This window comes from Rana temporaria, chromosome 3 (assembly GCF_905171775.1).
Source record: "Rana temporaria chromosome 3, aRanTem1.1, whole genome shotgun sequence".
NCBI classification, from domain to species: domain Eukaryota; kingdom Metazoa; phylum Chordata; class Amphibia; order Anura; family Ranidae; genus Rana; species Rana temporaria.
In genome coordinates this window covers 453,961,012-453,988,114 of record NC_053491.1, presented here as the reverse complement: position 1 = coordinate 453,988,114, position 27,103 = coordinate 453,961,012, and the positions used below count along the sequence as shown (strand labels likewise).

General features: G+C 42.7%; 1 protein-coding gene across 1 annotated transcript in view; it reads right to left on the bottom strand.

Annotated features, from left to right (window-relative positions):
* LOC120930564 (serine-rich adhesin for platelets-like) overlaps positions 1 to 20,874 on the bottom strand; it is a 56,208-nt gene extending 35,334 nt beyond the window's left edge. Inside the window, exons 1-2 of the mRNA XM_040341739.1 lie at positions 20,802 to 20,874; positions 420 to 4,754 (exon numbers count right to left, since the gene is read on the bottom strand). Of these exons, the coding sequence (XP_040197673.1) occupies positions 420 to 4,754; positions 20,802 to 20,874 (4,408 nt within the window). The remainder of the gene's footprint in view (positions 1 to 419; positions 4,755 to 20,801) is intronic.
* Positions 20,875 to 27,103: the final 6,229 nt, after the last annotated feature.

The window sequence follows — 27,103 nt, the reverse complement described above, 5'->3', positions numbered from 1 at the left end:
TAACTTGCTTCTGAGCATGCGCGGGTTTAAAAACGTCGTTTTAAACGTCGTTTTGCCCACACACTATCATTTTAAATGACACAAAAAACGATGTTTTGAAAAACGACACAAAAAATTGAATCAAATTTTTTTTGTCTTTTTTCAGAAGACATAAAACAACGTTTTCCCCCACACACGGTCATTTTAAATGACGTTTTTAAAAATGTCGTTTTTTTTCATCACAAAAAGTGATGGTGTGTACGCGGCATAAGTGTAGTCCACTTAGGGGAAACATTTTCACAGTATTCCCCATCGTAGGTGTGCGCAGTCTTTTCTAAGTCTGCTACTTTCTGCAGTAATTACAGTATCACTAGCTCTATCTGTTGCATCTTTTGTAATTGTATTTTGTATGGCTGTTGTTGTTGTAAACGTTTCCATACCATAATTGGCCGTTGACTTTGTGGGGTGATTAAAAGTAGTTCCTGTCTGTGTTGTTGTATTGCTTTCTGTGGATGTCCCATGAATACCAGTAATAGGTGTCTTGGTTGTCTGACTAGTTGCTGTACTTGGTGTTGGAGGTTCTTTAGTTGTTGTTGGTTTCAAAGAACTGGATTCTGTGACTGTAGTTCTTGATGTGGGCTCGCTATGAGTGATTGGTGAACCTGTTGAAGGTACTGACACTGCTGTCATGTCACTCTTTGATGTTGCTGTTTCGGTTAAAGTGTTAATTTTTGTGAAAGTTGTTTCCATTGTTGACTGAGTGCCACTGACTCGTGCTTTTTGTGTGGAACCATGTGTGATTCCAATGTTGTCCGTTGTTTTTTGAATATCGGTGAATATTGATCTTGTAATATGATTTGTGGGAGGCTCCGACCCCACAGATACCTTGGTATTTGAGGTTGTAGTACCTGTGGCTGCAGTTGCCAATGTGCTGTCTTTTATGGTTGTAGCTTCAGATGTCGCTACAGTATTATTAAATGGTGTTTGTGATGTATCATTCTTTGATATTGTTGTTTCGTTTACAGTGTTTATTTTTGTGAATGTTACTTCTGTTGTTGCCTGAGTGCCACTGCCTGGTGTTACTTTTGTGGAACCAAATGTGGTTCCTGTATGTTCCATTGTTCTTTGGCTATCAGTAAATTGTGATCTTGTAGTGTGACTTCTGGGGGTCTCTGATGGTGTTGTTGCCTTGCTATTTGAGGTTGTAGTACCTGTGGCTGTAGTTGTGGACGTGCTGCCTTTTATGGTTGTAGCTTCAGATGTCGCTACAGTATTAATAAATGGTGTTTGTGATGTATCATTCTTTGATGTTTTTGCTTCAGTAAAAGTGTTAATTTTTGTGAATGTTACTTCTGTTGTTGCCTGGGTGCCACTGCCTGGTGTTATTTCTGTTGAACCAAATGTGGTTCCTGTATGCTCCATTGTTCTTTGGCTATCAGTAAATTGTGATCTTGTAGTATGACTTCTGGGGGTCTCTGATGGGGTTGTTGCCTTGCTATTTGAGGTTGAAGTACCTGTGGCTGTAGTTGTGGACATTCTGTCTTTTATGGTTGTAGCTTCAGATGTCGCTACTGTATTAATAAATGGTGTTTGTGATGTATCACTCTTTGATGTTCTTGCATCAGTTAAAGTGTTAATGTTTGTGAATGTTACTTCTGTTGTTGCCTGAGTGCCACTGCCTGGTGTTATTTCTGTTGAACTAAATGTGGTTCCTGTATGTTCCATTGTTCTTTGGCTATCAGTAAATTGTGATCTTGTAGTGTGACTTCTGGGGGTCTCTGATGGTGTTGTTGCCTTGGTATTTGAGGTTGTTGTACCTGTGGCTGTAGTTGTGGATGTGCTGTCTTTTATGGTTGTAGCGTCAGATGTCGATACAGTATTAATAAATGGTGTTTGTGATGTATCACTCTTTGATGTTCTTGCTTCAGTTAAAGTGTTAATGTTTGTGAATGTTACTTCTGTTGTTACCTGAGTGCCACTGCCTGGTGATATTTCTGTGGAACTAAATGTGGTTCCTGTATGTTCCATTGTTCTTTGGCTATCAGTAAATTGTGATCTTGTAGTGTGACTTCTGGGGGTCTCTGATGGGGTTGTTGCCTTGCTATTTGAGGTTGTAGTACCTGTGGCTGCAGTTGTGGACGTGCTGTCTTTTTTGGTTGTATCTTCAGATGTCGCTACAGTATTAATAAATGGTGTTTGTGATGTATCATTCTTTGATGTACTTGCTTTAGTTAAAGTACTAATATTTGTGAATGTTACTTCTGTTGTTGCCTGAGTGCCACTGCCTGGTGTTACTTCTGTGGAACCAAACGCGGTTCCTGTATGTTCCATTGTTCTTTGGCTATCAGTAAATTGTGATCTTGTAGTGTGACTTCTGGGGGTCTCTGATGGGGTTGTTGCCTTGCTATTTGAGGTTGGAGTACCTGTGGCTGCAGTTGAAAATGTGTTGTCTTTTATGGTTGTAGAGTCAGATGTCACTACAGTATTAATAAATGGTGTTTGTGATGTATCACTCTTTGATGTTTTTGCTTCAGTTAAAGTGTTAATGTTTGTGAATGTTACGTCTGTTGTTGCCTGAGTGCCACTGCCTGGTGTTACTTCTGTGGAACCAAATGTGGTTCCTGTAAGTTCCATTGTTCTTTGGCTATCAGTAAATTGTGATCTTGTAGTGTGACTTCTGGGGGTCTCTGATTGTGTTGTTGCCTTGCTATTTGAGGTTGTAGTACCTGTGGCTGTAGTTGAAAATGTGCTGTCTTTTATGGTTGTAGAGTCAGATGTCACTACAGTATTAATAAATGGTGTTTGTGATGTATCACTCTTTGATGTTTTTGCTTCAGTTAAAGTGTTAATGTTTGTGAATGTTACTTCTGTTGTTGCCTGAGTGCCACTGCCTGGTGTTACTTCTGTGGAACCAAATGTGGTTCCAGTATGTTCCATTGTTCTTTGGCTATCAGTAAATTGTGATCTTGTAGTGTGACTTATGGGGGTCCCTGATGGTGTTGTTACCTTGCTATTTGAGGTTGTAGTACCTGTGGCTGCAGTTGTGGACGTGTTGTCTTTTATGGTTGTATCTTCAGATGTCGATAAAGTATTAATAAGTGGTGTTTGTGATGTATCACTCTTTGATGTTTTTGCTTCAGTTAAAGTACTAATATTTGTGATTGTTACTTCTGTTGTTGCCTGAGTGCCACTGCCTGGTGTTATTTCTGTGGAACCAAATGTGGTTCCTGTATGCTCCATTGTTCTTTGGCTATCAGTAAATTGTGATCTTGTAGTGTGACTTCTGGGGGTCTCTGATGGGGTTGTTACCTTGGTATTTAAAGTAGTAGTACCTGTGGCTGCAGTTGAAAATGTGCTGTCTTTAATGGTTGTATCTTCAGATGTCGCTACAGTATTAATAAATGGTGTTTGTGATGTATCACTCTTTGATGTTTTTGCTTCAGTTAAAGTGTTAATGTTTGTGAATATTACTTCTGTTGTTGCCTGAGTGCCACCGCCTGGTGTTATTTCTGTGGAACTAATTGTGGTTCCTGTATGTTCCATTGTTCTTTGGCTATCAGTAAATTGTGATCTTGTAGTGTGACTTCTGGGGGTCTCTGATGGTGTTGTTGCCTTGGTATTTGAGGTTGTAGTACCTGTGGCTGCTGTTGAAAATGTGTTGTCTTTTATGGTTGTAGCTTCAGATGTCGCTACAGTATTATCAAATGGTGTTTGTGATGGATCATTCTTTGATGTTCTTGCTTCAGTTAAAGTGCTAATTTTTGTGAATGTTACTTCTGTTGTTGCCTGAGTGCCACTGCCTGGTGTTACTTCTGTGGAACCAAATGTGGTTCCAGTATGTTCTGTTGTTCTTTGACTTTCAGTAAATTGTGATCTTGTGGCATGACTTGCAGAGGTCTCTGACCATGGTGTTGCTTTGTTATTTGAGGTTGTACTGTCTGTGGCTGTAGTTCTAGGTGTGCTGTTTCTTATGGTTGTAGCTTCAGATGTTTTCATAGTATTATTAAATGGGGTTTCTGATATATCACTCTTTGATGTTGTTGTTTCAGTTAAAGTATTTATTTTTGTGAACGTTACTTCCGTTGTTGACTGAGTGTCAAAGACTGGTGTTACTACTGTGGAACCAACTGTGGTTGCTGTATCTTCTGTCCTTTGACTATCAGTGAATTGACTTGTGGGGGTCTCTGACCCCGTTGTTGCCTTGCTCTTTGAGGTTGTACTACCTGTGGCTGCAGTTTCTGGCGTGTTGTCTTTTATGGTTGTAGCTTTGGATGACTCCATAGTAGTAATAAAAGTGTGTATTGTTTTGTCCGTTGTTGACTGAGTGCCACTGACTGGTGTTATTTGTGTGGAACCCAATGTGATTCCTGTATTTTCAGTTGTTTCTGTCACAATTGATCTATCGGTCTCCAAAGTTGTTTTCAAGGAGTTGACTGTTGGGTCTACAGTTTTACGTGTAGCCGTGCTATCAGTAGATGTTGTCTTTTTTGTACCAGTGACAGTTTCTTCTGACATTGTCGGTGTGTGACTGACTTGTGTTATATTGGTCGTAAAATTGAAAGTTGAAAATTCAGTTGTTGGTTGGCTGTTGGTTGTTGAGTTACAGTCTGGAGGTTCCTCAGTTATTGGCTCACAATCATTTGTAGTGTCCTGTCTGGTTGTAGAACAGCTTGTCACTACATAGATTATTTCACACTCTGGAGGTTCTATGCATTCGGGTATATTCTCGCAGACAATGCTTCCTGTTCGAATTTCTGAATGATGGTACATTGTTCCTAAAATGACAAACAGTGATACTTTACTTAGAAAAATAATGACTTTCAAGAAATGCTACATTCAAATATAATCTGAAATACTTTTCTTTCCTAGAAAAAATGCTGCCCCAGTCTCCCTGCAGTGCTGTTTAATACGTATATAAAAGGTTGATTCTATCTCCATCCTAATCCCCATTATCTCCTGCTCTTTATCAGCCACTTATTTCCTAATATAAATGCTGCTGTCAACAAATGATAAGGGAGAACAGGAGTCAGGACTAAGAGGAACCAGGACTGTGATGGTCTCTGCCCCTTTATGCAAATTTAGAATCATAATGACAAATGTAGCCCTACTTCCGGAGAGGCCACTTAGTAATTTGGGTTCTTTGTTCTGCGTCTCAACTCCAAGAACAACTTCAGCCCTTCTGACACACCTGGCTGAATGAAAGTTTTTGCAAGCACTTGTAAGTACACAAATTATATAGATACCTTTAACTTGGCCGTGGATTAGCACCATGAAATAGATACAATGGGGCTTTTTTTACCAAAGCTGGTGAGTGCAAAATCAGCCTCACATCTGCATAGAAACCAATCAGCTTCCAGGTTTTATTGCCAAAGCTTAATTTAACAAGCAGAGTTGATTGGTTTCTGTGCAGAAGTGAGCCTGATTTTGCACTCTCCAGCTTTAGTAAATAAACCCCAATTTAGTGGTAAATGAACTCAATGTATTGGTATAGGTTAGAATAAATGGTGGTTTGAGCATAAATGAACACAGAAGGTACAGGTACAGCTACAGTCCACTAGACAATATAATCACTATGCCAAAGTAACGTAGAATAGAGTTCTGTATCACTAGACTGGGATTAACTCATGAATCATCAAAGTCAACAATAAACAGTGCATATAAGCATTAACTGCAACATGAATAAACATATAATAACTACTCTAGAGTGCAGTCTAGGAGAATATTTAGGATATATTCAATGTACCCAAAGAGGTACCTCTTAGCATAATCAATAGGAGAAGGTTTTTTTTAGCAGCTGTAAAGGGACTGCCTTTAGTCCTAACTATTCAACTGCCTAGTGTTGGGGCCTAGTTATACTGTTGGTGCACATGAGAATAGGCCCAGTCAAGCCTTAAGGCAGCAATAAGGCTACTAGGCGTCTGTATGGTCAGTTCCTAAAGCCAGTCTCTCTAGAAGCTGATAGTAAATCCTCACAGCAGCAGCTCCACAGTCCCAGCAATTTTGCAGCTCACCATCCAGTCACACAGCAATAAGTCTACTCTTTGCCCTGCACCCAGATGACTCTGTCTGTCAGTACCCTTGAACTCAGTGCTCCCAATCCTGCTCAGACCACCGATATGCAGCAGTGATGGTGCACAGTGGAAAGCAATGTGCACTCTCCAGTCTCCCTCATGTCAAGAGGAAGCTGTGTCCTGTACAGCTTGAGAAAATGCAGAATTTTCCCCTCTACTTGTCAATCTCCCTTTGGGAAATGCAGTTCAAAGGCTCTTGATTACAGTAGATTCTCTTTCCTCTGGACCACAGTTCCTACAGTGCAGCAATACCTGACTCAGTCTATTAAACTCTATTAAACTCTCCCTGTTTAGCATTTTCCTCCTCTTGCTTATACACTGTAGCGGTTAACCAGTTCAGCACAGCAGTGTAGCAGATACAGAGAGCAGCTGTAGCCAGTGTTTTTCTCACTCTCCATTCTTAGGCAACCACCTGGCTACACATACGAAGAGGAAGGTGTGCAAAGCTTATGACCTCTGAGCTGTGCAGCCAGAGGAGCTGAAACCAATTCATGAATATTATTTGATAGTAGTATAATCAAAGATTATAACAATAGTGATAATAATGATAACGATATAGTTATAATATTAATATTAATAATAACATTAACATTAGTTTTAATATGTTTTACTAATAAATGATAAACACATCAACCAGCAGTCATATGATAACCAACATTGATACCGAAGTTAAAAGTTAATAATAATAATCATAAGTAATCACATAAGCATAATCAACAGAACAAATCCAAGATGACATACTACATCCAATGTACACTTCGATGCATAATGGTAAAATTAGATATTATTAAGATCTATGATTAAGTCAGGCTTGTCTTGGCACCCTTGTTGTAGACTCTACGCGTTTCGTAGCCTATAGCAACTCATCAGTAGTAGGATGCAATAGTTAAACTAAAAATTAATAAATTAAGAGGTCTATTAACATATAATGTCCTCCAAGGGACACAATTATGTAACAGAGGCCACAAATTAATCAATAACTTATGAATCTGCTCATGAACTATGCCCGGCTTCAAGATGGAAAGGCAAAGGGCCTGGATGGGATGTCTTTTTTTTATCATTTTTATTATTACACTTCCATTCATTCACATATTTTGTTTTTGCTTATTCATTCATGTACCCATGCACGTTTCTACACATTTACACATTTATATACATTTTATATATTGTAGGCTTGCCACTTGTAACTGCATGCACTTGACACACATGCGGTTTTGTGGTGTGGTGTGGTGGTTGAATACCCCATGGCTGTCTCCCCTGGACAACAACAAAACCCCCCCTTTACTAGAGGGGGAGGTGGTGGGGAGCCTTCCACCTCAACCACGGGTGCGAAATCACATCCAGGCCCTTTGCCTTTCCATCTTGAAGCTGGGCATAGTTCATGGGTGGATTCGTAAGTTATTGATTCATTTGTGGACTCTGTTACATAATTGTGTCCCTTGGAGGACATTATATGTTAATAGACCTCTTAATTTATTCATTTTTATTTAAACTTTTGCATCCTTCTTCTGATGAGTAGCTCTAGGCTACGAAACGCGTAGAGTCTACAAAAAAAAGGTGCCAAGACAAGCCTGTCTTAATTATGGATCTTAATAATATCTATTTTTAACATTATGCATTGAGGTGGACATTGGATGTATTATGTCATCTTGGATTTGATCTGTTGATTATGCTTATGTGATTACTTATGATGATTATTATTATTATTATTATTATTATTATTATTATTATTATTAACTTTTAACTTCTGTACCAATCATGCTTATCGTATGACTGCTAGTTGATGTGTTTATCATTTATGATTAAAACATATTAATACTAATGTTATTGTTGTTATTATTATTATTATTATTATTATTATTATTATTATTATTATTATTATTATTAATAATATTAGCATTATATTGTTATTATTATTATCACTATTGTTATCATCTTTGATTATGCTACTATCAAATAAAATTTTCCAAATTAATTACAGATTAATAGTGTGCAAGAATTATTTAATACATTGCGAGATTGCTGCATTACATTATATTTATATGAATCTTTATCAAAATATATATACTATTCACTCTCAATAATTAAACGCAGAGACATGTCTCATGCAAAGTCCCACTATCCCCCCTTTTGTTCTATATATCTATATATCAGGGATGGAGGCATGTAGGTGTTAGTTGTGGCAGGTCACATTTGTCCTCATTTTGCTAAACTTGCTAGTTTAGGAATTTTGAAAACAAAGGGCTATATTCAGATCAGTTACATGACAGGAAAAAAAGTCCTGCATGGGGGTGGTGCAGGATCGATGTATACACCGCTTCCGTACCGCCCCTGCACATTCAAATGAATAGGCAACGCTGCCAAAGCACCTGCAAATCGATTCAGCAGTGCCGCAACACAGGCGCTATTAACTCTTTCTTCGGCCACTAGCGGGGTTAAAAGCTCCCTGCTAGGGGTCAAAAAGCACTGCTATAACAGCGGTAAAACGCAGCTAAAACTAGCAGTGCTTTACCGCTAATGCCAGCACCGCCCCAGTGTGAAAGGGGTCTAAAATAAAACGCTTAAATGGCTATAAACATGGTGTTTTTGGAATCTATTCGAAAGATCCCTAAATGCCGAAAATAAATAAATAATAATAGTAACATTAACCGGTTGCAGACCTTACTATAGTAGTTTTACCACTACAGGGTGGCAGCTGTGCGCCGGATCACACACACATATATATATATGATGCCACACTTCTGGGTAGGGGGCGTAAATGCACACTGCCAACGGCTCACACACACCAGGAGCTGATCAGTGGGTACCGCGGACTTGATGTCCACTGTCACCTGCTGATCATCAGCCAGATTGATAGAACTGCAATCTGCCTATGTAAACAAGGCTGATTGCCATTCTGACAGGAGGGAAGGCATGAATTCTGTGTCTCTGCAAAGCAGGCACATGGATCAATGCCTTCCCCTAGTAAAAGCACCTCCCATGGGTGCCGGTGGTCATCAGTCGCTGATTGGCAAGGAGAAAGACAGAACAGAGCTCTGCCTATGTTAACAAGGCAGAGCTCTTTCCTGTCAGCGAAAACATGCTTGTTTCCCTCCGGTGTCACATTTAAGGGAGCAGATACCTGTGTAATCCAGGTATTTGCTCCCACTCCCGGGCATAGGTCGCCACAGCGACCTACACCATGTCCGGCACCTCCTCCGTCCCATCCCCCCGCTGTCTTCTGGGAGACACACAGATCCCAAAAGACAGCAGGGACCAGTGGGATCACACATGCGCAGTAGGGAACCAGGAAGTGGCTTCACTTCCTGATTCCCTTACCGAAGCTGGCGACGCCTCCACCCGAGAGCCAAGGGACAGATCGGCTTAGGGTGCAGACATCGCGGGCGCCCAGGACAGGTAAGTAAGTCCATATATTATTACAGTATTTGTAGCTACTGACTTTTAATTATTATATTTTTCGGCAGAACTCCACTTTAAATAAATAAAAATATCCCATAGTTTGTAGACGCTAGAACTTTTGCACAAACCAATCAATATACGCTTATTGGGATTTTTTTTTATCAGAAATATGTAGCAGAATACATTTTGTCACTGGTTCCCAAAAAAGTGTCAAAATGTCAGTTAGGTGTCCGATCTATCTGCCGCAATGTCACATTCCTGCTAAAAATCACTGATCGTTTCCATTACTAGTAAAAACAGAAATAATAATAAAAATTGCCATAAATCTATCTATTTTGTAGACGCCATAACTTTTGCGCAAACCAATCAATATGCGCTTATTGTTTTGTTTTTTACCAAAAATATGTAGCAGAATACATGTTGGCCTAAATTGGTGAAAAAAGGTCCTATATTTGGAGGAGGAGGGGAAGGGAGGGGGAATGGGGAGGAGGGGGAGGGGGAGGGAGGGAATAATAACAAACAATTATTATTATATTTTTTTGTGGGGGGGGGGAGAGGGAGTGAGGGAGTAATCGGAGTGAAGAATGTATAGATAAAGACCTGAGGTATGATAAATTATGTGAATTATGTACTTGTATTACTGGTAGTTGAAGTACCTTATGTTAACTGTATGTTATTTGTTGGAGAAAATAAAATAAAAGATAAGTAAAAAAAAAAAAAAAAAAATTCGATTTTTAACATTTTTTTTTTTTTTTCAAAATTGTTGTTTTTTTATTTATGGCGCAAAAAATAAATAAATGCAAGGGTGATTGTAACGGTCAGGGGTTAACGCTGTTACGATATTCCATTCCACTAACCCACGACAGCTTATCGACACTCCACAATCCAGCAGACAGGACCCATTGGATTTCCCCCAGAAAAACGAGACACAGCTCTGTTCACTGGTTCCAAACGGATAGATACTTTAATGGTAAACTCAGGCTTTTATACAGTAGAAAGCATGCTGCAGTAATCAAAGGGACAATGACACACTCCACCCACAACATCATACAATGGGTGCTAACGAGCCTCCAATACACATTTCTTGGGTAGACTTTCTGGCACCGGGTCTGACACAATCCACATGAGCTAATTACTAACCATTTACCCAGACGGGGTGACTCTGAGATAAGCTTATTTCACCTCAATACAATACACATTCCTTAAGTAAACATAAGTCAGACATCTGACCTTTTAGATTGTGTTAATTCGCATTCCACATCTATCATCAATAGAACTTTCACACAATACAGTGTTAATTAGCATCACACAATGAACAGGTCTTTAGAAGCCAAACTAAGGTTAATTTACATGACAGTAGCAGACTTAATTACCCCCTTGACAGACTATGTTCCACATTGAACGAGTCACTCTATTGACCGGTTGTAATTAGTTCTTCTAGACATTCTTGAATATATTGTGGATTATCATTACTGTCCCATCTCATGCAATTCATGATATCATTTCTCAGTCATCCTATGCCCCTAGTGGACATAGGATGACCCTAGACACAAGAGTCATTGGTAAAGCTGAAACAGGAGTACCCCGCATCCTTCAAGAGCCTCTGGGTCCCACGGGCCATACCGTTAAAGTGATCAAATACCACCAAAAGAAATCTCAATTTGTGGGGGGAAAAAGACATACGTTTCATTTAATTACAGTGTTGCACCAGTGTGTGCAATTGTCAGTTAAAGTAACGCAGTGCTGTATCGCAAAGAAGGGTCTGGTCACGAAGAAGGGGGGTAAATCTTCTGGAGATTGAGTGGTTAATAGCTGTCATCTAAAGGCATACATCCAAAGATTGTGAGCTCAGTGTGTAAACCTAGAGAGCATTCAAGGTCAAATTAATTCCATAGACAACACAAAAAAAATACAACATATAATGTATGGCTCTATCCAAGAATTACTACACTATACTACAATATCAGTACCATGAAAAGAAGGAACCTTTCATTTGGAATTACATTGGTAACATTTTATTACATCAACTAAAAACATTAAAATCACAACAGTGAGCTAAACATAGAGCGTGCTCAACAATTAGAACAATACAGTATATACATTGTTGTATTGTTGTACATTGTTGTACATATTGTATGTAGCAAGAACCATTGACACCCCTCTACCAACCAGTATGAAGTTTAGGGGGGATAAGCCTCAGAAATGTAGCAAGCATAGATTGTACGCCCATTCCAAATTGGGGCTGCATTTGTTCCACATTCCTAGATCCATGTCATCCCAATATATAACCATACATGCTACAGGGATTACCACGTAATGTATACTCCTTGACTACCATGCAATGTCCACAGATTCCTAGTCTAGAATTATTTTAGTATAGACCGTCTGCAAGCTTTAAATTAGCAGACAATAACCACACAGAATTTCTATTTATAAAAGGCTTTCTAATATTAACTAACAGTAAACAAACGACGTATATGAGACTTGCGTCAGCGTTGAAGGTTAAAGTGTGGCTTGGCAAATATTTCATATGTTTTCTTTATTAGGTCATAGCGAAAAATAAAATTCAGAAAGAAAAGTATGAAATACTGCCTATGAATATTATGTATTCTCATTTTCAGCCAGCAGTTGGAGCTGTAGGCTTCTTTTTACATGTTTGCATTTCTATCCTTATATGCTTTGCTGGGGGGGGGGGGGGGGGGGAATGTCCTATACGGAGATCAGCAGCTCAAGCTGACATTTACGAACCTAAATTAATGAATCAAAGGAGTGCTTCTTCATCATTCCTTACCTGTTAACCGCTTCCCATCCCGGCAATTGTAAATTGATGGCCACAAGGTGGCTCTACAATGCTGGGAGGACGTTATATGACGTCCTCGGGGCCTCCCGGCCGCTGGGGGGCGTGCGCGTGACTGCCGGCCTGGATGACCGCCAGGTACACACGATCGGCAGTTACAGAGCCAGGGACGTGAATCTCTGTGTGTAAACACAGAGATCCATGTCCTGTCAGGGAGAGGAGACCGATGGTGTGTCCCATGTACATAGCGACACCGATCGGTCACGTCCCCCAGTCAGTCCCCTCCCCCCACAGTAAGAATCACCTAGTAGGGCACAATTTAACCCCTTGATCGCCCCCTAGTGTTAACCCCTTCCCTGCCGGTCACATTTATACAGTAATCAGTGCATATTTATAGCACTGTTCACTGTATAAATGTGAATGGTCCCAAAAATGTGTCAAAAGTGTCCAATGTGTCCGCCGTAATATCACAGTCCTGAGAAAAATCTCAGATAACCGCCATTACTGGTAAAAAAATAAATAAAAAAAAGTCATAATTCTATCCCCTATTTTTTAGACGCTATAACTTTTGCGCAAACCAATCAATATATGCTTATTGCGATTTTTTTTACCAAAAATACCTAGAAGAATACATATCGACCTAAACTGAGGAAAAAAATAGTTAAAAAAAAAAATGTATATATATTATATTTATTATACCAAAAAGTAAAAAAAAAAATCAAAATCGCCAGGCCCAGATTCTCGTAGATCGGCGTATCTTTGTGCGGGCGTAACGTATCCTATTTACGTTACGCCTCCGCAACTTAGACAGGCAAGTGCAGTATTCTCAAAGCACTTGCTCCGTAAGTTGCGGCGGCGTATCGTAAATAGGCCGGGGTAAGCCCGCCTAATTCAAATTTGGAAGATGTGGGCATGTGTTATGTAAATGTTATGTGACCCCATGTAAATTACGCTTTTTACGAACGGTGCATGCGCCATCCGTGGACATATCCCAGTGTGCATTGCTCCAAAGTACGCCGCAAGGACGTATTGGTTTCGACGTGAACGTAAATGACGTCCAGCCCCATATCACGGAAGACTTACGCAAACAACGTAAAATTTTCAAAATTTGACGCGGGAACGACGTCCATACTTAACATTGGTACGCCGCATGTACGCCACCATATAGCAGGGGTAACTTTATGCCGGGAAAAGCCTAACGTAAATGGCGTATCTGTACTGCGTCGGCCAGGCGTACGTTCGTAAATTCCCGTATCTAGCTGATTTACATATTTCTAGGCATAAATCAGCGTACACGCCCCTAGTGGCAGCATAAATATGCAGTTAAGATCCAACGGCGTAAGAGACTTACACCGGTCGGATCTCATACAAATCTATGCGTAACTGATTCTATGAATCAGGCGCATAGATACGACGGCTCATACTCAGAGATATGACGGCGTATCTGGAGATACGCCGTCGTATCTCCTTTGAGAATCTGGGCCTCAGTCTTTTTTTGTTTATAGCGCAAAAAATAAAAGCCGCAGAGATGATCAAATACCACAAAAAAAATCTCTATTTGTGGGTAAAAAAGGACGTCAATTTTGTTTGGAAGCCACGTCGCACAACCACGCAATTGTCATTCAAAGTGTGACAGTGCTGAAAGCTGAAATTTTGCCTGGGCAGGAAGGGGGTACATATGCCCAGTAAACAAGTGGTTAAAATGGCATGCATAATTTGAATCAGAGAAAGATCCAGCAGTTGGAGCTCATCAGCCAGCAGTTAGAGCTGTGGGCTTCTTTTCACGTTTGCATATTTATCCTTATTTGCTTTGCTGGAGAAAAAAATCCTTTACAGAGCTCAGTAGCTCAAGCTGACATGTATGCACTCGAGTGAACGAGTCAAAGAAGTTCCCTCCTGCTTCTAGTCTGCTAGGATTGCATAAAGAGTTTGAATCAGAGAAAGATTCAGCAGTTGAAGCCCATCAGCCAGAAGTTGGAGCTGTGGGCTTCTTTTAACATGTTTGAATTTCTATCCTTATGTTTTGCTGAAAAAAAACTGTTCTTTACAGAGCTCAGTAGCTTGAGTTGACATATTTGCACTCAAGCGCATGATTCAAAGGAGTGCGTGGCCCATCCAGCTTCCTCCTCCACCTTGTCTGCTAAGATGGTATGCCGAGTTGTGATCACAGAAAGAGAGAGTGATCTAAAATCAAACAGCTTCTGCAGTGTATTGCTCTTCTGATAACCCCTAGTGCTCTGGGAATCCTGTAAAACACAACACAGTGGCACTTCTGGACTAAAAGCGCAAGTAACGATTCTCATCGATTTCAAAATTGAGCGTCTTTTGTTTATAGCACAAAAAAAAACTTAGGAAAGTTACGTCGGTCGGAAGAAGCCTATTTTCAGGCGTATCTAGTTCTGTGGGCACGGCGCACAGATACGACGGCGCATAGTTACACTCACGCGGCATATCTCGAGATACATCGGCGTAAGTGCTACGTGAATCAGGGCCATAGCGTTTCCAAAATAGGGGGTAGTTTTATGGCATTTTTATTAATATTTTTTTTTACTAGTAATGGCGGCGATCAGCGTTTTTTTTTTCGGTATTGCGACATTATGGTGTACACTTTGGACACTTTTGACACATTTTTGGGACCATTGGCATTTTTATAGCGATCAGTGCTATAAAAATGCATTGATTACTATAAAAATGCCACTGGCAGGGAAGGGGTTAACACTAGGGGGCGGGGAAGGGATTAAGTATGTTCCCTGGGTGTGTTCTAACTGTAGGGGGGGTGGAATCACTAGGGGAAATGACTGATCACTGTTCATACGTTGTTTACACACACAGCTCCCGATCCTCGCTCTGTAACGAGCGATCGCGGGTGCCCGGGTTGATCGCGACCGTCGGGCACGCGCGCGGGAGCCAGGAGCGAGCGGGGGACGCGCACGCACCCCTAGTGGCCACTTTGCGAGGCGACGTAGAGCTACGGGCTCTCGCGCAGGAAAGCCAACCTGCCGCCGTAGAACTGCGGCGGCTGGTCGGCATGTAGTTAAGGACCTTGTTGCGCTACTTCCTGTTGTAGGGTGACAACGCCCTGTTCATGTCTCCTAGTTGTGTTCCTGCATTGTCACCCTGTTACATGGACTTCTGATGGAGAGTACAAGTCGCCATTTCAACACACATTACACAGGCATGACCCACCATCAGAAGACCTACCTTGTAAAATGCTATACATCACTGGAGTGCATGAAGTAGATGCAACAAGGATTTGAGAGATTTGCAGCACTGAGCTGCAACAAAGGTTACAAAAGATCTAGGGCCAGATCCACAGAAGAATTACGCCGGCGTATCTATTGATACGCCGCATAATTTCCAAAGTTCCCGCGTCGTATGTTTGTTTAGTATCTACAAAACAAGATACGACTGCATCTGGGCTCAATCCGACAGGCGTACGTCTCAGTACGCCGTCGGATCTTAGGTGCATTTTTCCGGCGGCCGCTAGGTGGCGTTTCTGTCGAATTCCGCGTTGAGTATGCAAATTAGCTAGATACGGTGATCCACAAACGTACGTCCGGCCAGCGCATTTTTTGACGTCGTTTGCGTTCGGCTTTTTCCGGCGTATAGTTACCCCTGCTATATGAGGCGTACTCAATGTTAAGTATAGTCGTCGTTCCCGCGTCAAATTTTTATTTTTTTTACGTCGTTTGCGTAAGTCGTTCGCGAATAGGGATTAGCGTAGAATAACGTCACCGTCGTAAGCATTGGCTTGTTCCGGTTTAATTTCAAGCATGCGCACTGGGATACCCCCACGTTCAAAAAAAACGTTGTTTACGTCGGGTCACGACGTATTTACATAAAACACGCCCCCATCACATCGATTTGAATTGCGCGCCCTTACGCCGCCAAAGATACACTACGCCGCCGTAACTTACGGCGCAAATTCTTTGAGGATTAAAAAAAAAAAAGTAAGTTACGGCGGCGTAGTGTATCTTAGATACGCTACGCCAGACAGAAATATGCGCCAATGTCAGTTGCTTATGATATACAGTGCTTTAGCAAACAGACCCCAAACCATTGCGGTTTCCATTTTGGGCATTGCCCACTGCCAGCATGTAATGAAGGACTGGCTTGAGATAATAATTCAGATGAGGTTTCGGGTCCCTGATTGATATCACTGAGAACGAAGAAAAATCCCGGCTTTCAAAACAGAGAAGAGTATTCTGCTTGATGGGCTTAAGGGCTTTATCTCTAACAGACATAAAGGAAAATATTTATTTTAATAACCAAAATCCTTTTATTGTTGGGATTAAATTTTGACGTGCGTGTGCGCATCCTTTCCTCTTTACAGATGATGTGCTTTGTACGTGAATTTCAGAATGTCAAACAAAACTTTTTTTTTTTTTTTCATTAATCAACGTTCATAAGTAAAATGTTATTTTGTTGCCTTAAAGTGATCCTATTAGCACACAGAGAACAAAAGCATATTTACTAAAAGAAGAGTGTGAATATACTGTAGTTACCCTACTGGTGACCCATGTCTGGAAACTGGCTCCCCAGCCACTGCAAATATTCCACAATTCCAGGTGTAGCACCCTCTACTTTAGGTAGTAGGATTTTTACAGTGCAGGTAAATTTAATCAGGCCTAGCTGTAAACTAAGCCTATTTGTTTTGAACTGTGTGGGCTGGGAGTGGCCTAGATTAGCAGCAGGTGACTCACATGCAGGACTAGTGCAAGGATTTTTGACACCCTAGGCAAAACCTAATTTTTGTGAATGAGTCAAAGAAGTTCCCTCCTGCTTCTAGTCTGCTAGGATTGCATGAAGAGTTTGAATCAGAGAAAGATTCAGCAGTTGAAGCCCATCAGCCAGCAGTTGGAGCTGTGGGCTTTTTTTAACATGTTTGCATTTTTATCCTTATCTGGTTTGCTGGAAAAAAAAACGTTCTTTACAGAGCTCAGCAGCTCAAGCTGACATGTATGCACTCAAGTGAATGAGTCAAAGAAGTGGCCTCCTGCTTCTAGTCTGCTAGGATGTCATGAAGAGTTTCAATCAGAGAAAGATCCACCAGCTGAAGCCCATCAGCCAGCAGTTGGAGCTGTGGGCTTCTTTTAACATGTTTGCATTTCTATCCTTATGTTTTGCTGAAAAAAAAAACTGTTCTTTACAGAGCTCAGTAGCTTGAGTTGACATATTTGCACTCAAGCACACCCCACCTTTTTAAGGAAAAGCCCATCAAATGCAGCCTCACCAGCGCCCATCAAATGCAGCCTCACCAGCGCTCATCAAATGCAGCCTCACCAGCGCTTATCAAATGCAGCCTCACCAGCGCCCATCAATGCAGCCTCACCAACACCTATCAATGCAGCCTCACCAGCACCCATCAACGGAGCCTCACCAGCGCCCATCAATGCAGTCTACCAGCGCTTATCAAATGCAGCCTCACCAGCGCCACCGCTGCGCCTCTGGCACTATGTGCGAATGGAGCGGCGACTTAGTTGCTTTGCTGCAGAGAGAAGAGAGTAGGAACACCAGTAGCCGGGCGCCCTAGGCAGCAGGGTGCCCTAGGCAGCTGCCTAGTTTGCCTAGTGGTAGCACCGGCCAGGCTCACATGCAGCATCACTTCTCGGGAACCTCCCTCTAGTCATCAACCCCTGGGCCGCGGCCCACTACCAGGCTGTAGGCTTCCTGCAGCCGAGCCGCGGGTGCAGGCAGGCAGCATGAGAGAGACCGGCAGCCAGCATGAGAGATCCCGGTGGCTGGCATGAGACGGCTGGCATATGAGCATCGGGTGGAAGAGATAAGCGAGCGGGCGGGCAAGCAGAGATGACATTACTTCTCTCCGCCCCCGCATCGCTGCTCTTCCGGAGGTGCAGTGGGGAGCAGAGAGATGACATAATCTCTCACCGCTCTCCTGCCTTCACTCTGCCATTCCTCTGTGCTAAATGGACCAGTGCTGCCACCAATGCAGTGGCAGGCAGCATTGCAAGTGACATTAGAAATCTTGTGGCAGGCAGCATGGCAATGACATTCTGCATCTGCTGACAGGCAACGTGGCAGGTGATGTGGCAAGTGACATTCTGCATCTTGTGGCAGGCAACATGGTAGGTTACTTGGCAAGTGACATTCCACATCTGGTGACAGGCAATGTGGCAGGTTACGTGGCAAGTGACATTCCCCATCTTGTGGCAGGCAATGTGGCAGGTTACGTGGCAAGTGACATTCCCCATCTTGTGGCAGGCAACGTGGCAGGTGACGTGTCAACTGACATTCCCCATCTTGTGGCAGGCAGCGTGACAGGTGATGTGGCAAGTGACATTCCGCATCTAGTGTCAGGCAACGTGACAGGTAATGTGGCAAGTGACATTCCACATCTGGTGGCAGGCAACATGGCAGGTGATGTGGCAAGAAACATTCCGCATCTGGTGGCAGGCGTGGCAAGTGACACACTCAGGGCTCCCACTAATTCATCATTATGGTGAGTTGAACTATTCAATTTGTTACTTCTATGTAATAATAGAAATAATGCGCTGACAAATTGCCCGCAGAAAATCGCTTTCCCCTTAAGGCTTCGTACCGGGAACCCTACTTTGCATGCTCGAAGCACGGCTCCTCTCTCCTATTTGTCCAGCGACAGGGGAAAGAGGAGGGAGCCAAGCTGTGACGTCAATATCCGTGGCTGTGGCTCCCGGAAAGGTCATAGATGGTGTAAAGAAAAACAGATGATGGGGGTGATTGTGAGTTTATTTAAAAAAAAGCTGGAAGTACAATGGATACACCGACTAGATACTTTAATCCCCAAGGGGGATTTTAATTTGCAAATTTTTGTGAATGAGAGATCGATCTGATAATATCTGTGCTAATCAGGGCTTTTTTTCTCAGAGAATAGGTGCAGGAACTCCCCCCTTCTAAGTCCCCTCCTGTCTCTGTGCCCTACCCACCACCAAGTAGGGCACAGAGTATTGAATTTTCTCTTGTCTAATAACCAAAAAAGCTGTAAAATAGATCCCCTGGAGCCAGAAACAATATATCTCCCCAGCAATAATAGATCCCTCACACAATAGACCTCACCCCAACAATAGTGGTTAGTGTAGAATGGTGGTTAGTGTAGTATGGTGGTCAGTGTAGTGGACAGTATAGTACAGTGGTCAGTGTAGTATGGTGGTCAGTGTAGTACGGTGGTCAGTCAGTGTAGTGTAGTGAAGTACAGTGGTCAGTGTAGTGTAGTATGGTGATCAGTGTAGTGGTCAGTGTAGTACGGTGGTCAGTGTAGTGGACAGTATAGTATGGTGGTCAGTGTAGTGTAGTATGGCGATCGGTGTAGTGAACAGTATAGTACAGTGGTCAGTAGTGTAGTACGGTGGTCAGTGTAGAATGGTGGTCAGTGTAGAATGGTGGTCAGTGTGGTGTAGTATGGTGGTCAGTGTAGTGTAGTACGGTGGTCAGTGTAGTGTAGTACGGTGGTCAGTGTAGTGTAGTACGGTGGTCAGTGTAGTGTAGTATGGTGGTCAGTGTAGTATGGTGGTCAGTGTAGTGGACCGTATAGTACAGTGGTCAGTGTAGTATAGTGGTCAGTGTAGTGTAGTATGGTGGTCAGTGTAGTATGGTGGTCAGAGTAGTGGACAGTATAGTACAGTGGTCAGTGTAGTGTAGTATTGGTGATCAGTGTGGTTTGGTGATCAGTGTAGAATGATGGTCAGTGTAGTGTAGTATGGTGGTCAGTGTAGTGGACAGTATAGTATGGTGGTCAGTGTAGTATGGTGGTCAATGTCAATGTAGTACAGTGGTCAGTGTAGTACGGTGGTCAGTGTAGTGAGGTGATCGGTGTAGTGGACAGTATAGTACAGTGGTCAGTGTAGTGTAGTATGGTGGTCAGTGTAGTGTAGTATGGTGATCAGTGTAGTGGTCAGTGTAGTACGGTGGTCAGTGTTGTGGACAGTATAGTACAGTGGTCAGTGTAGTGGACAGTATAGTACAGTGGTCAGTGTAGTATAGTGGTCAGTGTAGTGTAGTTTGGTGATCAGTGTAGTGGACAGTATAGTACAGTGGTCAGTGTAGTATGGTGGTCAGTGTAGTGTAGTATGGTGGTCAGTGTAGTGGACAGTATAGTATGGTGGTCAGTGTAGTGTAGTATGGCGATCGGTGTAGTGAACAGTATAGTACAGTGGTCAGTGTAGTGTAGTATGGTGATCAGTGTAGTGGTCAGTGTAGTTTGGTGATCACCATTCTACACCAGTGGCGGCTGGTGCTATTTTTTGGGGGGGGGGGGGGAGGCGGCACGCAAACTACCTGAATCCCCCCCCGTTCGTCATTCGGTCAGTCGGTCAAATCCCCCACCCCCATCGCTCGGTCACTCAATCAGTTGGTCGGTCAACCCCCCCCGTTTGTTTGTTCGGTCAGTCGGTCAAACCCCCCACCCCCATCGCTCAGTCACTCCATCAGTTGGTCGGTAAACCCCCCTGTTCGTTCGGTCAGTTGGTCAAACCCCCATTGCTTGGTCCCTCGATCAGTCAGTCGGTTGAACCCCCTCCTCCCCCCCCCCCCCGCTGCTCGCCGGTCAGCCCCGCACTTACCCCATACAGGCGCAGCAGCTTTGTAGACTTCCACCTGCATCTCCTCTGTTCGATCGCTTCTCCTCTCGGGCATCGGGTCTTAAGACCCTCTTCCTGATAGGCCCGGGCGGAAAAAGCAGGATGACAATAGCAAATAATAATTGCTATTGTCACACAACTGGGTGGGCTCAGGGTGCAGTGCTCTGCGCCCAAGCCCACCCTTGTTTTAAGCCAATTAGAGCCCATGTGCCCTAATGGAGCAGCTACCCACAGATAGATAGTAGATAGATTAGATAGATAGATAGAAAGATAGATAGATAGATAGATAGATAGATAGATAGATAGATAGATTAGATAGATAGATAGATAGATATATAGATAGATAGATGGATAGATAGATAATATTTTCTTTATTCGTATGTAACTTATAACATACAATAATATGAACCTATAAACATTTGCCAATGGTAAGGACATTTGGTTCTAAAATGTTAAATAACTGTTATAAAAAATACTGCGCTCTATGCAAAGCCAGCACTGAGTGAACAAATACAATCATATATACAGTGAGGAAAATAAGTATTTGAACACCCTGCTATTTTGCAAGTTCTCCCACTTGGAAATCATGGAGGGGTCTGAAATTGTCATCGTAGGTGCATGTCCACTGTGAGAGACATAATAAAAAAAAAAATTCCAGAAATCACAATTTATGATTTTTTAACTATTTATTTGTATGATACAGCTGCAAATAAGTATTTGAACACCTGTCTATCAGCTAGAATTCTGACCCTCAAAGACCTGTTAGTCTGCCTTTAAAATGTCCACCTCCACTCCATTTATTATCCTAAATTAGATGCACCTGTTTGAGGTCATTAGCTGCATAAAGACACCTGTCCACCCCATACAATCAGTAAGAATCCAACTACTAACATGGCCAAGACCAAAGAGCTGTCCAAAGACACTAGAGACAAAATTGTACACCTCCACAAGGCTGGAAAGGGCTACGGGGAAATTGCCAAGCAGCTTGGTGAAAAAAGGTCCACTGTTGGAGCAATCATTAGAAAATGGAAGAAGCTAAACATGACTGTCAATCTCCCTCGGACTGGGGCTCCATGCAAAATCTCACCTCGTGGGGTCTCAATGATCCTAAGAAAGGTGAGAAATCAGCCCAGGACTACACGGGAGGAGCTGGTCAATGACCTGAAAAGAGCTGGGACCACCGTTTCCAAGGTTACTGTTGGTAATACACTAAGGCCGGGTACACACGACAAACATGTATGGTGAAAGCGGTCCGTCGGACCGTTTTCACCATACATGTCTGCCAGAGGGCTTCTGTACGATGGTTGTACACACCATCGTACAGAAGTCCGCGCGTAAACAATACGCGGGGCGTGTCCGCGGTGTCGCCGCGTCGATGGCGGTGTCGCCGCGACAATGACGCGGCGACGGGCGGCCCGCCTTTAAAATGCTTCCACGCATGCGTCGAAGTCATTCGACGCATGCGAGGGACGGCGGGCGCCTGGACATGTACGGTAGGTCTGTACTGACGACCGTACATGTCCGAGCGGGGAATTCCAGCGGACTGTTTTAAAACAAGTCCAGGAATATTTGTCTGCTGGGAAAAGGCCCGGCGGGCAAATGTTTGCTGGAATTCGGCCCGCTCGCGCCACACACGACCAAACATGTCTGCTGAAACTGGCCGCGGACCAGTTTCAGCAGACATGTTTGGTCGTGAGTATGGGGCCTAAGACGTCATGGTTTGAAATCATGCATGGCACGGAAGGTTCCCCTGCTTAAACCAGCACATGTCAAGGCCCGTCTTAAGTTTGCCAATGACCATTTGGATGATCCAGAGGAGTCATGGGAGAAAGTCATGTGGTCAGATGAGACCAAAATAGAACTTTTTGGTCATAATTCCACTAACCGTGTTTGGAGGAAGAAGAATGATGAGTACCATCCCAAGAACACCATCCCTACTGTGAAGCATGGGGGTGGTAGCATCATGCTTTGGGGGTGTTTTTCTGCACATGGGACAGGGCGACTGCACTGTATTAAGGAGAGGATGACCGGGGCCATGTATTGCGAGATTTTGGGCAACAACCTCCTTCCCTCAGTTAGAGCTTTGAAGATGGGTCGAGGCTGGGTCTTCCAACATGACAATGACCCGAAGCACACAGCCAGGATAACCAAGGAGTGGCTCTGTAAGAAGCATATCAAGGTTCTGGCGTGGCCTAGCCAGTCTCCAGACCTAAACCCAATAGAGAATCTTTGGAGGGAGCTCAAACTCCGTGTTTCTCAGCGACAGCCCAGAAACCTGACTGATCTAGAGAAGATCTGTGTGGAGGAGTGGGCCAAAATCCCTCCTCCAGTGTGTGCAAACCTGGTGAAAAACTACAAGAAACGTTTGACCTCTGTAATTGCAAACAAAGGCTACTGTACCAAATATTAACATTGATTTTCTCAGGTGTTCAAATACTTATTTGCAGCTGTATCATACAAATAAATAGTTAAAAAAATCATACATTGTGATTTCTGGATTTTGTTATCTCTCACAGTGGACATGCACCTACGATAACAATTTCAGACCCCTCCATGATTTCCAAGTGGGAGAACTTGCAAAATAGCAGGGTGTTCAAATACTTATTTTCATCACTGTATGTAGTATATCTATGTGTGAAGATGATTTTGCTCTGTTTCTCTTTGCTCTGGTTTTCATGAATGATCTCTATGATCTTTTATTAGCCAGCCGAGGAGCACTTCAAACATAACCCCTGGAAAGTATCCCAAGCTTTGTCATCCAAGGCTGACTATTAACGAAGGAGATATCCATGGAATGTCCACGCTTAGTACATAACAGTTCCATCTGCTGCTACTGTAACACCACTGCAAACCCTAATCCAGGACCAGAAGTATGGCTGTGTTTAGAGTGAGCCCTATCATCGGACATCTGTCTGCAGAAGACATCAATGACATGGCTATCCCAGTCATCTGCTACTGCCACTCTCACTGTGCGTAGATTCTAGAACAACTTTCCTTGTCCTGGGCTCATCAAAACAAAACCGCCCAAAAAAAAAGTTTTGTTGTATACTTTTTTGACACTTTAAGGATCTATATTACGTTAGGGGGGAAAAAGCGTACAGTTGCAATAAATGAACATCATGGTGCGGGTCACTAAACATCAAATAGAAAGTGTACCAGATTTGTGTGATATCTTAAAAAAAACGTTATGCTATAATAATATATTGTACTTGCAAAGGTTCTTGGCGACGTTATAACTTTCACAAAGACCAAATAATATTCACCAATTTGTACTTATTTTTACCAAAGATATGTAGCAGTATACATTTTGGCCCAAATTTATGAAGAAAAATTACAAATTTGCAAAATTTTATAACAGAAACAAAGAAAAAATTTTTTTTACAGAATTTTCTTTTTTTTTTTCTTTTATAGCGCAAAAAATAAAAAACCCAACGGTGATTAAATACCACCAAAAGAAAGCTCTATTTGTGGGGAAAAAAAGGACAAAATTTCATTTGGGTACAGTGTTGTATGACTAAGTAATTGTCATTCAAAATGTGAGAGCGCCGAAAGCTGAAAATTGGTCTGGTTATTAAGGGGGTTTAAGTGCCCAGTGGTCAAGTGGTTAAGAGTATCTGTAATCACACAGACCTTTCTCTTTGGTGTTTGGTTTCTCCTTTTTTTTTTACTTTTTTTTGTATAATACATTGTTTGTGTGGTCGATTACTATACATTAGTATGTTCAAGTTACATGCTTATTTGAGTTAGGGCTCTTTCACACGTCCGTTCCGTTCGTCCGTTTTTTGGACGTCCGTTAACGGACCGCAATGCTTCCCTATGGGTTAACGTCCGTTAGCGGATGAGCATCCGCTAACGTCCGTTAGCATCCGTCTGCGTAAAGTTCCTTTTTTTTGGACGGAAGAAAACCCTATTTTTCTTCCGTCAAAAAAACGGAACGGACGAAAAACGGACGTTAGCGGATGATCCGTTTACCATCCGATCCGCTAACATCCGTTTTTCATCAAAATATGTAAAAAGCCCCAAAAAAAAAAAAAAAAAAAAACAGATGAAAAAACGGATGGAAAAACTGATGGAAAAACTGACGAAAAACTGACGGAAAACGGACGAAAAACTGACGGAAAACTGATGGAAAAACGGATCAACTGATGAAAAAAAAAATGATCTAAAAAACTGAGCTGACGTGTGAAAGAGCCCTTAGGGCCTACCTTTTATATACTGTGGGCCAGATTCACATAGAATTACGTTGCTCCACGGCAGCGTAACGTATGTGATTTACGTTACACCGCCGCAGGTTTACAGCGTAAGTGCCTGATTCTCAAAACTCTTACCTGTAAACTTGCGGCGGTGTAACGCAAATGCGCTCGGCGCAAGCCCGCCCAATTCAAATGGGGCTGGCACCATTTAAATTAGGCGCGCTCCCACGCCGAACATACTGCGCATGCTCCGTCGGGTAAATTACCCGACGTGCATTGTGCTAAATGACGTCGCACGGATGTCATTTGTTTAGACGTTAACGTAAATGGCGTCCAGCGCCATTCACGGACGACTTACGCAAACGACGTTGTTTTCTAAATTTCGATGCGGGAACGACGGCCATACTTAACATGGTTTAGGACACCTAGGAGGTAGTCCTAATTTTACGCGGCGTAACTCGACGGAAACAACGTAAAGTTAGATCGACGGGCAGCTCGGACGTTCGGGGATCGCCATAACTAGTCATTTGCATATTCTACGCCGACCGCAATGGCCTCGCCACCTAGCGGCCGGCCTAGAATTGCATCCTTAAGATCCGACAGTGTAATTCAATTACACCTGTCGGATCTTAGGGCTAGCTATGCGTAACTGATTCTATGAATCACCCGCATAGTTAGGACGGCCGGAACACAGAGATATGACGGCGTATCAGGAGATACGCCGTCGTATCTCTTTTGGGAATCTGGCCCTGTATTTCCAAATGATTTGTTGGGTGATCTATTCACTTGTGAAAGCGATGGCTCTACTCATTATTCACTTCACTTTGTGATTGTTTGGTGCAATTCCTTGTTTCAAATTCCACAACATCAGTATAAGATCCCTATACTATTATGCCCAGTGTATTGCTTCACACTGACCTGAAGATCTCTTCTTTCCTGCTGCTGGCACCACTCTGGAGACCTCTAGCCAGGATAAGAGGTGTCATGCAGTTGGTATCACTCGGCAAGGGACAGGAGCCGGCACTACAGAGGAGACATTGGCTTATGTGGCTTTTGCTCCCTACTACAGATTTAACAAGCTTACAGGTAGTCCCTCTGCATTACACTCTGTTTGATGCCCAGACCGTGATCTACCAGTCCCCTGGCCATGATCTACTGGTAGTTCATGATCTACGGGTTGCTGACCCCCAATCTAAATCTACTGACGCAATGACCCCCTGTGACCCTTCCTTTTTCCCTTTTCCTACCTCCATCTTTCTTTTCCACCCTTTTTTTTCAGCCCTCCTAACTCTCTCCCACCCTTTCCCCATTCTAATGGGGAAATTCCGACCGTGTGTAGGCCCCATCTGACTTTTTCTGTCGGAATTTCCGACAGCAAAAATTTGAGAGCTGCTTCTCAAGTTTTCCAACGGAAAAAGTTCTTGTCGGAAATTCCGATCGCCTGTATGTAATTCTGACGCGCAAAAAAAATGCATGTTCGGAATCAAGTTGACGCATGCTCGGAAGCACTGAACTTAATTTTTCTCGGATCGTTGTAGTGTTGTACGTCACCGCATTCTAGACGGTTGGAATTTTGTGTGACCGTGTGTATGCAACACAAGTTTGAGACAATATTCCATCGGAAAAAAATCCACGGTTTTCTTGTCGGAATTTCCGATCGCGTGTACGCGGCATAACTCTTCTACCTCTGATTGATTCTGCCAAGGCAGTTTCCAGTCTGTTTCACCACCACCGTACTGGCACTTTCAAACACACTTAACTGTCAGTGGAAGAGTTCAATGAAACCAGTATTATTTTCGTTTTTCTTTACGCGATATTCTGTATCCCTTTTTATTATACATTCTTTTGATGTTAATGCTCTGCCCAATATATGTGCCTAACTTGGACAATGATTTATCAGTTCTTCAGCAATCCACTTTAATTATACAATTTCTTCTATCACACACCTAGGGGCAGATCCTCGTACAGCGGTGCATTTATACGCCGGGCGTAGCGTATCTAAGATACACTACGCCGCCGTAACTTAATTTTTTTTTTCTTCAAATCCTGAAAGAATCTGCGCCGTAAGTTACGGTTAGTTAGTGTATCTTT